This window comes from Diceros bicornis, chromosome 10 (genome assembly GCF_020826845.1).
Source record: "Diceros bicornis minor isolate mBicDic1 chromosome 10, mDicBic1.mat.cur, whole genome shotgun sequence".
NCBI lineage: Eukaryota > Metazoa > Chordata > Mammalia > Perissodactyla > Rhinocerotidae > Diceros > Diceros bicornis.
The window spans coordinates 69730642-69744288 of record NC_080749.1 but is presented as its reverse complement, the minus strand read 5'-3'; the positions used below and the strand labels follow the sequence as shown (position 1 = coordinate 69744288).

General features: G+C 32.0%; 1 protein-coding gene across 3 annotated transcripts in view; it reads right to left on the bottom strand.

The window, feature by feature from the left end:
* Nucleotides 1-13647, bottom strand: part of GLS (glutaminase) — an 80769-nt gene that overhangs the window by 53673 nt on the left and 13449 nt on the right. For all 3 annotated transcript variants that reach the window (XM_058549447.1, XM_058549448.1, XM_058549449.1), the window contains exons 2-6: nucleotides 12229-12325; nucleotides 11748-11869; nucleotides 6899-7028; nucleotides 6101-6180; nucleotides 1989-2152 (exon numbers count right to left, since the gene is read on the bottom strand). In XM_058549447.1, the coding sequence (XP_058405430.1) occupies nucleotides 1989-2152; nucleotides 6101-6180; nucleotides 6899-7028; nucleotides 11748-11869; nucleotides 12229-12325 (593 nt within the window). The remainder of the gene's footprint in view (nucleotides 1-1988; nucleotides 2153-6100; nucleotides 6181-6898; nucleotides 7029-11747; nucleotides 11870-12228; nucleotides 12326-13647) is intronic.

Here is a 13647-nt window from a genome sequence, read left to right as displayed (position 1 = left end):
AAGGCTATATAAATGTCTGTTGATTAACCTAATTTCTACTATAAGGTAGAAAACGACTTCACTATGAGATCGTGGTTTCCAAAATTGAGATCTCCATCAAGTAATTTACTTCTTGATTTATAGTGATAGAAAACATCAGCCAATTCCTCACCACAGGACTACAACTTCTTATGCTATAAAGCATTTTAAAACTACTCATATTAAAAGAGTAACTACTATAATTTCTTTATCTATTCATTATATTCATATTAACCTTAGTTTATCATTACAGTCTTATAAAGCTAGCACAATATTAATATATATTTTTTTAATTTTGTAATGCTAAATACACAGACACACATGCACATACACAAAATGTAGTTTCACCATAAATCTACTCTTGAAATTTTAAATATGAAAAAGACCTACAAACTACTTTTTGCTGGGGTAGTCTAAAACCAAGACTCTAGAGCACAGAACCTATGCAGAACTCAGGAAGGAGTGCGGCCTTCATTTTCCCATTACTTCCAAGACTTCTGGTATTGGCTCAGGCTTGGGAATATCAAGGCAAAACTTCTTGTTAAACTTCATATTTCAGTTATTATAAACCAGTGCTAAATTCCTGAGTTCTTATCATTTTTTTCTTACAGACTACAGTGTCAATAAATCATAATTTCTAAAATCATAAATGTACATGGCAAAAAATGTATTACTTGTAAGGTTAAGTTATTTAACCCAAGCCCATTTTATTTACTTTTTGTTTCTGAAATACTTCTTCATATTCAAATTCCCATATCGGTTAATTTCTATTCTTTAAATACCTCTCTCAAAATCAATCAATTCAACAGAACCACCTAAATTATTCTACTTTGCCTTACATAGGAAAATATTAATTTTTCTTATAAAATGTTTTATCTTGTTAAAACAAAAATTAATTCTTTCCATATAAAATCTGGATGTCAGTGAGTTTAATACATAAGGTACTTCTCATATGATGTCCTTATGTGGCCAGTTTATGGTAATCTCCACAAAATCAACTGTAGCATCAGAATAGAAAGATTATGGTAATATAGGTAAGAAAATGTAATTGCTCTCAAAACAAATAGGAGGAGAAGCATAAGAAAATATCAGTCTTATAATTTCATTTAAAAAAACTAATAAAATGATAATGAGTATAAGGCACATTTCATTTTTTTATCCAGCAGAAAAAAAATACAAAAGTATATTTTTCACAATCATTATTTCAACCACTGAATTTCTTCACTCTTGCTTTCTTCAATTCTAGGTACTCATCACACAACGTAGAACCTAGCATATGCCTGAAAGATTGAAAAATAGAAACCAACCCAGAGGTTGGTGTTTAGATTTAAAATCTCTATCAGATCAAAAGTACTATCTTTGACCTCCCCGTTTCTTTTGGATTCCTATAGAGTAATAAGACTTGTTAGTTATCCAACTATTTAACACAAGATATTTCTTTCAAATATCAAATGTTATGAAAGAGAAAAACTAAAAAACACTTATTACCTCAACCAGGGCCACCATAAAAACTTACTATGGAAGTTTTCAAATATATACAATATACAAAAGTAGAAAGAATAGAATAGAAACACCCATGTATCCATCATTTAGCTTCAATAATTGCCAACACACAGTAATAATCACACTCAGCACTCCCAGCTACACTCCACTGAATTACTTTAAAGTAAATCCCAGACACTGTGAGATTTTACTACGAGACATTCCCCTATAGGTGGTTATAAAGAGAAAATCTTACTCCTTGCCCCCATCTTCTCCCTAGCCCACTTTACAGTGGTATGAGATGCCTAAAATAACCATTTTAAAAAGTTAGGTGATTAAACTATCCCTATAGGTTTCACAGAATTCCATGACAAATGAAAAAAAGTATGAATGCTTTTAATTTTCTTCAAAAAAATAAAAAAACTACATAGATTTACATAGGAAAATGAAATATTTCTTTTTCTGACCAACTTTTATGTAATTCTTACCATCTTCATTTAAAAACAGTTTGTTGAATCTTAATCCACTTGGCTCTTTCCCAACATATCGATGCACATATTCTGTTCCAAGATCATTAACAGCAATGGCATATTTCAAAGGTTTTACACAGGACTGAAGACAAAATGGAACTTTGGTATCTCCAATAGAATGCCTATTTAAAATCAGATTTAAAAAATAATTAAGATCAACTGGAAGAAACGTCCCTGAATGATTTATTATTTTTACATGTTAATCTAATTTATAAAGCTTTTCTCATAATTCAATCACAAGTTTACTTGGATATTAAAGAATAAATCTAAGTACATTTATTTTTAAAAGGATCCTGCAAAAATAGGCAAAAGCTTAAAGTCCTCAGGTAACAGAATGGTTCAAAATTAGATAATAAATAAGCAAAAATTTTCCTCTGAGTGCCAGAGGGTATGACCCTCTTTACTCCTATCTGCATTCAATCATATAAAATGAACTAGCCCTTTTAGAAATTAGTCACCATGTTTCTACTCATAGCTTTAACCATGTCTAAACTGTGGTTAGTTTTTAAATTGAGCTCAATTTAGATTCAATACCATTCTCTGAGACCCTGTCTATAAATGCGTCTTGTTACTGTATCTACTCACAATTCCAATCCCATTAAAAGTAATAGCATCCAGTTTTACAAACCTGACAGAGCTGGCACTAATGGTGGTCATTATAACCATGAAGACAAACAACAGAACAAAAAGAAAGATTTCTATGTTACCAAACTGGGATGCACATGAAGTAGACAATAGGTTTGAAAATGAAAAATTTCTGACTGACCTCATTATAACATAAGCTTTACAAGGGCAGATCTTTGTTTTATTTGCTTAAGTATCCAAGGTGCCACGAACAACGCCCCAACACATTACAGACACTAACTTATTCAGAGTGAACTCATCCATGGTGAAACTGGGCATACTAACTACCACCCTGGGCAAACAGGGGTTAACAGAGATGTCAGAGGGCAAAGAGATGTCAGAGGGCCACCTGACTTCTAAGTATATTATGGTATATAAATACACACATCTAGCACAAAAGTATATAATATTTTTCCTATCAAATTTATGAATAATTTGTAATTCAAACTATAACTTCAGCTTGAAAATCACTCTAAAACCTTACAAAAGCCTGCCTTACTCCTTTTGGATTTAAAAACACATACGTTCTAGTCCAAAGTCAACTTTTAAAATTCTCTACATAAGAAAAGTAAAAAGAATCATCTCTACACACAGAGAATATTTAAGAGAAAAACTGTGTGCAAGCATTACATGATAATTTCCTCCAAATATAAAAAAAATTTCCAATACATGATAAACCATTTCCTCCAAATACAAAAACAGGAATATCACTCCTGACTGGAATTTGCTCCATAAGGATAAAGCCATGGCTCCTCAGGTATCTGTGTCCTTTCATAGCACCCAACATTTAATTCAACTCACAAAGTGTTTAGTACACTTTACATGTCCAGATGAGGATAAAAGCCTGTCATAATGGAGAGAACAATGGACTAGAAGTTAAGAGACCTAGGGCTACTTTCACCTCTGCCAGTATTATATGAACTCTGGGCCTCAGATTCCTTATCTTAAGAATGAATGGGATAGGGGCCGGCCCGGGGCATAGCGGTTAAGCACGCAGCTCCGCTGCTGGTGGGCGGAGGGGGGGGGTGGGGTTTATGGATTCCGGGCACGCACTGATGCACTGCTTGTCAGGCCATGCTGTGGCGGAGTCCCACATAAAGTGGAGAAAGATAAGGCACACATGTTAGCCCAAGGCCAGTTTTCCTCAGCAAAAAGAGGAAGATTGGCATGGATGTTAGCTCAGGGCTGATCTTCCTCACACACACACACACAGAAAGAATGAATGGGATAAATCATGTTTTTTACTGTAAATACTTGAGGAGGCTAATTAATAAAAAATAAAAAGATCCCTTAAACTGAAGGCACTTAAGAGATCAAAATTTAATAAAGGGAGGAAAAGCTCTAATTGGGACATTATCTTGAAAAATAAAACCTAAAATTATAAGGCTAAATGACGTGTAGTTTCAACAAAATTTAGGATAAAATTACATCTCTGATAAAAATTCACCAAACTGTATACACTTAGAAGTTGTTACACCTTATTTTATGTAAGTTATATTTTCATTAAAAAAGAAATAATTACCTTAGTAAAAAACAAAAAAAGAGAAAGATTATACCTCTGAGCTGAGTCTTCAAAAGAGTAAAAAATACTGATTTTTCCTTTTTGGCATAATTTTTCAGACTGACAAAACCAAATTACAACATGATAAATCTTTATGTCTCACAGCACAATAAAAAGAGCCATTCTTGAAAAAATATTTCAGAACTTGATCCATTTTTCCAAGGGCTTCTCTTAATTCACTGATTTTGAAAACGAAATCATTCTCTTGGAAGTGCTCTCACACCATTATCCCCTTCTAATTATTCTGCTAGATCCTTGTATGTCAGTGTCTGTGCCTGCAGTGTGAGAACTTCCCAAAGATCACTTTCATGGACTTCGGGAAATCCAGCATGTTTTGCAAATGACTTTTCATTTTGCAAATGACTGATGGGTAATAGACAATAAAGGAGTCCCTCTTTATCCAAGGGGGGATACTTTTCAAGATCTCCAGTGGACGCCTTAAACTGCAGATAGTACCAAACCCTATATATGCTATGTTTTTTCCTATACATACATGATGATAAAGTTTAATTTATAAATTAGGCACAGTAAGAGATTAACAGCAATAACTAATAAAATAGAATAATTATAACAATATACTGTAATAAAAGTTATGTGAATGCGGTCTCTCTCTCCCTCTCTCAAAATACCTTATTGTACAAATTTAATGCCTTTTCCATCTTAATTAAGCACTTATCATGCACTGTGGCCATGACTTTTGCAGTCTGAAGTGCAACAGCAAAACCAGCAGGAATTTCTTTCTCCTTCTTCACAATTTTATGGATAGAAGGTTTGTTCTTACCATAGAGCCTAGCAACCTCAGCATATAATTTTTTTCTTTCCTTATTAAGTCGAGAACTTTCACCTTTTCACTTAAAGGAAGCACTTTACAGCTTCTCTTTAGCATATCCAAATTGCCAGCATCACTACTCTCGCGCTTTGGGGACATTATTAAGTAAAATAAGGATTACTTGAACACAAACACTGAGATACCACGACAGTCAATCTAACTGAGATGGTTACTAAGTGACTAAAGGGCAGGTAGCATATACAAGGGATGATTCACATCCAGGCTGGATGGAGTGGGATGGTGAGAGATTTCATCATGCTACTCGGAACAACGTGCAATTTAAAACTTATGAATTGTTTATTTCTGGAATTTTCCATATAATATTTTCTGACCATGGTTGACCACAGGTAACTGAAACCACTGGTATGAGGGGACTACTGTACAGCCGTGCTTTGCTTAACGATGGGGATATGTTCTAAGAAACGAATTGTCAGGCAATTTCATCATTGTGCAAACATCATAGAGTGTATTTACACAAATCTAGATGGTGTAGCCTACTACACACCTAGGCTATATGGTACTAATCTTATGGGACCACCATCACATACGCAGTCCGCTGTTGACCAAAACATCGTTATGCAGCATATGACTATATTACACTGTATTGTCATAACTATCATGCTAATCATATCAAGAGCATGAGGAACAAAATAACCACAGGCTTGGTAACCAAAGTTAAGTTGAGAAATGGGAACTAATTTTACTGGTGGTCAGTTCATTAGTGAATAATTCCATGTTTTGCTTAAGTCTGCTTTTCCTAAGCAAATTTGTAATTGCAGGTACTTGAATAATAAATACTCAAATAACAAGACTACAACTGTGAATTAGATGAATTAGATGAAATGCACCATAAAATTTAGTATAAATTGTTTAGTATAAATTGTTTCAGTTGAGTTTTTTAAAAACTAAATTAAAATATAAACTTATTTACCTTCTTGAATTTATGTCATATTAGAGTTAATTTCCATTATAGAAGATGCTCCTCTCTACCTCCTGCTCACTTTATGCAAAATTTAAGGCTGAGAGTCTGTTTTCATGAATTTGAAATAAACTTACCTCTGTCCATCTACCGTACAAACGGATACACCCCACAAATCAGGACTGAACTTGGCTAGTTGAGGAATATAATCTGCAACCTATCCAAAATATTGGAAACAAATGAACAGATATAATATAGGCAAATAATATTTTCTTCTACCAAAAAATTTATCTCAATTTAGCTTCCACCAATGAATAGTTATTGTATAGTGCTTGGGGTGGCTTTGCAGTCTTTCATAACAATACGCATAAAAACTAAGAGCACAACAGACATGAGGATTACAGCTGAGAGATCTAAGTGACTTCTCTCAGTCTCCATCATCCCTCTTTTGTCTAATGCATTCTTTCTCCTTAGAAAAGCAGAGTCTAAAAGAGGAGCTAGGACTTGACTTGTTTTTTCAGGGCAAAGAAATAGAGAACTTCTTTAGTCAGGGTCATGCTGGTAGGGTTTTATTATCTAAAAACTTTCAATCTGAAGAAGAAACAAAATAGCTCTTAATATTATTTAGAGGATTTTTTAAAACTGGAAACATTTTATTTAATGTTCAAGTATATCATATCTGCAGAAATTCCCAATAAAGTTACTTTTTTTATTAAAGATTTAAAAGCCATCTCAATCATCTGAAAATCAAAAAGAATTCTTAAACGTAGATTTATTTTTAGCTAAAATAACAATATTTAAAATATTTTAAAAGCACTTAAACCAGTCACTTCACTTAAATGTCTTAAGAAAACTATACAATTTTACTCTCTATACCACAAGTTGAGCTGAATTTATGAATTGGTTTTGAAAAATATTCACATCAAAAACATTACCTTTCCTCCAGACTGCTTTTTAGCACTTTCATATAACTCATCGATGTGTGACGTAAAAGACATAAAGTCAGGAATGACAAATTTTCTTCTAAACGCTTGCGTCAACAAAACAATGTTGCTTTGAACACATCTGTGAAATGTGAGAAAAAAATTAATAGACTGGGTATCTTTCAAATATTAGTATTTGGTAATAACAATATTAATTAGGAGAATATTTAAACAATGAGAAATTCATCCTCTTATAAAACAAACTAAATTCTATGAATTATACTCTTTCCATATTATTTTCTTTCCTTCAAGCAGCCTTTCATGCAATTGCTTATAAGCTGTTGAACAAGTTAAAGAAATAAATTAGATTGCCTAAAAATTGTGTCCAAGATTAAAAGAGCAGAGCATTCCACCAAGTTAAGTATTAAGACCACCTAAAAACAAGTTTCTTAGCCTACCACAGTTGATAAGCATTCATCATGACATCTGGTTAACAAAAATCAGATTCCAATATGTCATACTTGAGATCCTGTTTATTTTTCCATTAAGTAACCTCAGATATATATCCCCTAGTTCCTATATAACTACTACTCGTATTTCACATAAAACCTAAACATTTTGTATTTTAACATATTTTTCCTGAATTACATTTTGAAAAATTTGCATTTCTAAGCTAACAAAATGGAGATAAAATAAATTTATTTAATCTGATTAATTTGTCTCTTAAATGAAGTACTTATTAAAATGCTTGTAGAAATAATAAATAATTTTAAAGAAAACTGTATATAAAGCAGTATAATTAATTTTATATTATTTGAATCACCAAAAATGTTAAATTACATTATTCTACTCACTGTAAGATACATAATACATTGTAGAATAAAAATGTTTCCTTCTTAAAAACTGTTTAAAAGATATGGTAAGCCATGTAGCATGAAATCTAATGATTTAAACCAATATTCTGCTTTGTTCTAAAAAAGATTTAACCCAGAAAATCAATATACTAATGTAATCTTAAAGAAGAGTTTTATAAATAGGTTACAGCCAACCATATACTCTAAGCTCATCTTCTTAAGAGTCTCAGTAATTCAGTAATAGAATACTTAATTGATAAACGAAGACCTGCTAGATATAAGCATCAAGTCATAATACAAATTTAAGACTAAGCCCTTAACAGACAAAAAGCCAAATGTGTATAACTGGAGTATTAAAGTCAAACCATTAACTATGGGAGGTTATTTATGTAATTAGATTCCTCACAGGTAAGTGATGTGATACTATATTAGCAGCTTCTTTGGGGAAGAGAAAAAAACCCAAATTGGCATTTTTTAAAAAAGTACTAAGTTTCAAGTACTATTCATCCTGTTTAACCCTCAAAACCCTTTGAGAAGGATGATTTCCCCACTTTACAGATAAGAAAACTCTATGAATAACTTGCAAGTAAATAACTTGTATAAATGGAGAAATGGGAGTAGACAGTATTTCTTTTTCAGTACATAGTAAATGAGAAATTTTTATATCTCAATATTTTAATTCAAGTTGTTCTAAATGAAACATCAAATTAAAATTAAAAGCCAGATATCACATTTTAATTATTAAAAAATTTCAGGATACATACTCACTTGGTCAACATAAAATTAAAGCACTGATTTAAAATAAAATAGGTTGTTCTCAGTGATAAAGATGTACACCACTTTATAACATGAAAAAATTACAGTCCTAATTTCCATTATTAACTTATAGACACAGAAATAATTGACATCCCAGAGATAACAAATATTTACTTCAATAAACTTCGATAAATTGTTTTCTAATAGTTTCAATGTTAATCTAAAAAATATCAAGTTTTGCCACTGACTTAATATTTAATATGTTTCAAACAACAATTCAACTTGCACATATAAGAGTTGCAAGAAATACCAAAGAACACATTTATCAGCAGAAAAAAGTTCACAATTCCTGATCTTCATTCACTGTATCTGTATCAAAAAAATCTACATCCTCATTTTTCAAGAAGTTATATGTGAGAAAATATGAGGACTGACAAACAAATTTAAATTCTCAACCTACTACTATTTAACTATTTAAAATCAGAACTTTTATAAGGAGGTTTTACAATTAACAAAATTGTACACTCAGTGAAACAGGGTTTTTTTTGCTCTATCAGAAAGGACCGGTAAAGCTGTGGTAACAACCTTCACTGGTGAATTACTGGCCAACAAAGGCAATCATGCCACTCAGAAGAGTGTCTAACTGCACACTGATGAGCATTCCAAACAATAAGGCTCTTCTCGAGAGTTATTATATTACAGATGTCACAAATCTAACTAGAAAATTAGAAGTCATATAAAATGAATTCTGAGGAGCAACTGCTTATGCATTTCAGGAAGTCACATCTTTCTCATGCTTTGTTCAGTTTTCTCATCTGTAAACTGGGAATGATAATCATTTTTCTTTCCTTCTTTACTTAAGCGTTTATGATTAACAACTGTAATGCACATCAATGTTTTATAAAATATCTCACATACGATTTTTCATTAGCAAAATAACATAATGGATATGAATTTTTTAAGAAAATCAAACAATATACAAATGCAACGACTACCACTTATTTTTCCCCAAAACAGGAAAAACCAAAAAATAATGATCACACATAAAAATAGTTCTAATATTTATATGGTTAAAAATGCATGAATAATAAGTAAGGCATTGGTTTTCAACACAAATTTTCTACTTCTATTAGTTTTAAGGATTATTGGCATTAAAAACAATCAATTAAAAACAATCAATTAAAAAAATTGATATCTAGATGGGTACAGGCAGTCTCCAACTTACAAATAGAAATATGCTCCAAAATGTATGCTTAGAACTCATTTTCCCATTTAAAAAAAACTGTCATACATAATAGCTGTTTCTCAGATTATCCTGAAAGGATAAATATATCAACCAACAATGTATTTTAGGTAAAATATCAACACACTGACTTCAACTAAACCTATCCACCTTTATATATTATTTCTCTGGGAAAATGAATTCCATTGTAACATCTCCCTCCCACCTGCCTGGAGGCAAGATGATGTATTTCTGTCAACACTAACTAGAAAATCTCTTATTTTGAAAACAGAGAAAGAATTTCTCTGGAGCAATCAGAGAAATTTTTATCACCTTTTTAGGTGACCTAAAAAGGTTAAAAGGTTTTGAATCACTTCATTCTAGGGATGAAAAGAGAAATCACTATGCCTATAGACTTAGACTTTTCCACTGCCTGCTCATCTATACCACTAAGCATTTGTCAAGTTGGGCACTGCCTGTATTACAATCATCAATTTTTTAAAAAATTGGATTAGCGTTTAAAATAATGGTAACTGTTATTTTTTTAAATATAATTATGGGTAGAAAATTTTATGATTATGTTTCCTGGCTTCATAATCATATATTTAAATTACTTTTAAGTTCATATTTAAACATAGCAACGTGTTTATAAAACCAAAAAAAATTTTAAACAGTACTAAAAAGATGTAAAATACTGCTTTCACTTAAAATTCCAAAGCAATTCCTCATACCTATTATCAACAGATCTACCTACCATCTCTTTGACTTCATTCTCAGATATGCCAAAGTAACTCCCCAAAAGGCACCATAATCAAGAATACTTTGCACAGATAGTTCATGAACACTAAAAATAAAATAATCCTACTGCAAAGGCAATGCTACCTAGAAATGATTTCCTTCCCTCCACAAAGAAACTGGTTCTGAAGACTCAAAATTTCTAACACCAATTCCAACATGGACCTAAAATCTACACTTTACAAAGTCAGCTGAGTTAACAGAATTAAGAACCTTGTGGTGAAAAGACAAGAATCCAAAACTGTCAGCAGTGCATCACAGCATGCCAGGAAACTTTGGAAGACCTCAGATAAATACTTATAGCTTCAGATGACTTAAAACTCCAGGATATTCCCAGGAGATAACTAGAACAAATCATCCAGCCCCCAAAAGACAATAAAAGAAAAAGAAAAATACATATACACACATATAGATAAATTTTCAAGGTAAATGCTGGAACTCTTTGGATCTATCTCAACTTAAGTCTATGGTCTGGGAAAAGCCAATGTCTTACAGTAGTGTTTATAGTTCTATACTAGTTTTCACTTAACTATTAGTAGTTTAAAATGCCATTTACCTCTTTGGGATCCATTACAAACATGCTATCCACTAAATTATTAAGTAATCAGACTAGCAGGAACACATTAATGAAGATAAGTAATAAAAAGATAGGCAAATATAGGAAAGTCTAAATAAATATTCTCACTCAACCAAATCAAGGCATTAATCTCCAAGCTGTCTTTAGTTTTTAAGTATTTTGAGGGAAATGAAAATAGTCAAAAGCCTGTCTGAAGAGAGGAGAGAAGCAGACAATGTAGACATATAAACCTAAGGAATACAGATTGTCTGAAGCCTTCTCATTTTATGATGTCATCTAAATCACCTCGTAGAAAAGAACAGAGACCATGCTGAGAAAGCCTGCAAGACATGCAGATGAACTAGAGATCAATTTAAGCCATGACAGGACAAAGTGTGTGCTCTATTCAAACTCAACCCAACCGCCAGGTACCGTAAATTAGAAACATCCATGGCTACATTTCCTTAGAGCAGTTTCAAAGAAAGTATACTCTCAGCCCGTGTACTATAGAACCTTAACGTGCACCAGTTCTTCAAACAATTGATGTTTCTAAATCCTCCCTCTTTTTTTTTCAGTTACACAGGAAGCACTGGCCTTCAAAGACACAATTTTGTTTTAAGAGAAAAATCACCATATAGCATAGCAAATCACCATTAAAGGTTTGGCAGAAATTTTTACTTTTTAAAAAGATCTTTGTCTAGCATGACACCATCTGATGTTGTTTGAAGAGTTAATCTTAACATATCCATACACTCTTTCAACCTGGGATCAGACGTTCGCAATCCTGTAGATTTGAGTGCCTGTTTTTAAAAAAATAAGAGTTTGTAAATACATAGTGCAAATGATGTATATGCTTATTCCAACTACAAGTTTTTATTTCTGTATATAAAAACTTCCACCCAAGACCTGAATATGTATATGGCATTTTAGTGTTACTATTACCCACTTTCTGGACAAGTTTCTCATTGTTTCTTTCATTTTCTTTCACTGATTACCTTGAAATGAGCATGATGAAAATTTGAAAACATAATAAGAGAAACAGTGTCAGTCAGAATCGACATGTCAGATGACCTTTAAAACTACATTTCAGTATCACTATATTACTGATTCAGTATTACTGATTTTTAAAAAGTTAAGATAGAAAAATATAAAAACTTACTGTAATAAATTTATGAACAGGTATTTTCTCTTGTCCTTCCGCAATTGTATAGAACAGCAAATCTTCCAAGCTAGGTAACAGACCCTGTTTTATTTTACTACAGGAGGAAAAAGAAGACAAAATTAATCCTTGTGTGAACAAGACTTTAGCAACATCTATTATTAAATAATCATTGAACCAGACTACAGCTGAGCTGATCTACTCATCAAGACTACTGCCATAATAAATGCTGATTTACCAAAACCAAATCAGTATTACTGAAACCACACTGAAAAAAAAGGTAAAAAATTATTCATTAATGAATAGAGATATTTTTTAACCCCAGGTTTTGAAATCTTGATTACCATTTCTAGTGGTGCTAATGCCTAGCCATCTGTTATGGTGATAACTTCCTGTACGGTCTAATACAATCACCCAATACTATTTATAGAGCTCAACAAATGTTCATGTAAGAGTCAACACTTTGTTCTGTTGTTGTGGTTTTCTAATACGACTTTATTTATATATTATTCAAATAGTTAACCTGATTGTAAAATCTGGGTGAGACAGCAATTAACTACTGGACAGTAAAGACTAGCACACAAGTTCTTGAATCCTGGCTATAATACTTACTGAGTCATCTTAGGTAAATTAATTAACCTTTCTGTGATTCCGTTTCCTCATCTGAGAAAGGGAGATAATAGCACCTACCTCACAGGGTTGTTGTGAGGATCAACTGACTCAATGCATTCAATACCTTAACACTGCCTGGCAGAGTAAGTACTCAATTGATGGTAGCTGTGGTTATTATTTCTAAAGTGATCTAGGCTTACATATACAGATCAAATGCCATAAATCACAAAAACTGTTAGAATAAAAATTTCACCATAAAAAATACATCAAAATCTTAATTAGCTAATCAACAAGTAAAATAAGATGCTATAATTAACCAAACTTTCAAACAAGAAAGAAATTTTTTCCTAGCCATTGAAAAGCTTTCAAGTAAACAAACTATAATGAACCTATTAAATGTCTTTTTTTGGCTCTGAAACTAAAATTAACACATTTCATTATTCTGAACATCAATGACTGTCATAAGTATTACAGTAATAAAGATAACAGAACTAAGGCAGACCAGTCTCTTCCTCATCCATCACTATTTATTAAAATGGGAGAGGGAAATATATACATGTGTATATGTATATAATTATACGTGTGTATGTATAAAATATTCTGGAAAGAACTTTACCTGTGTTTCAATAAAGCAAGAGAGAAAATAAGAGAAAGGAAGGAGGGAATACTCATTTTCTTAAATTCAGAACTTAATATAGTCAATTCTGGACTAGCTATATGTTAATGGCAACTTTTATAGGAAAATTGTATACATTACTTTTGTAAAATAAACTGTCACACAGCATAAGTCTGTTTAAAATAGTGTTT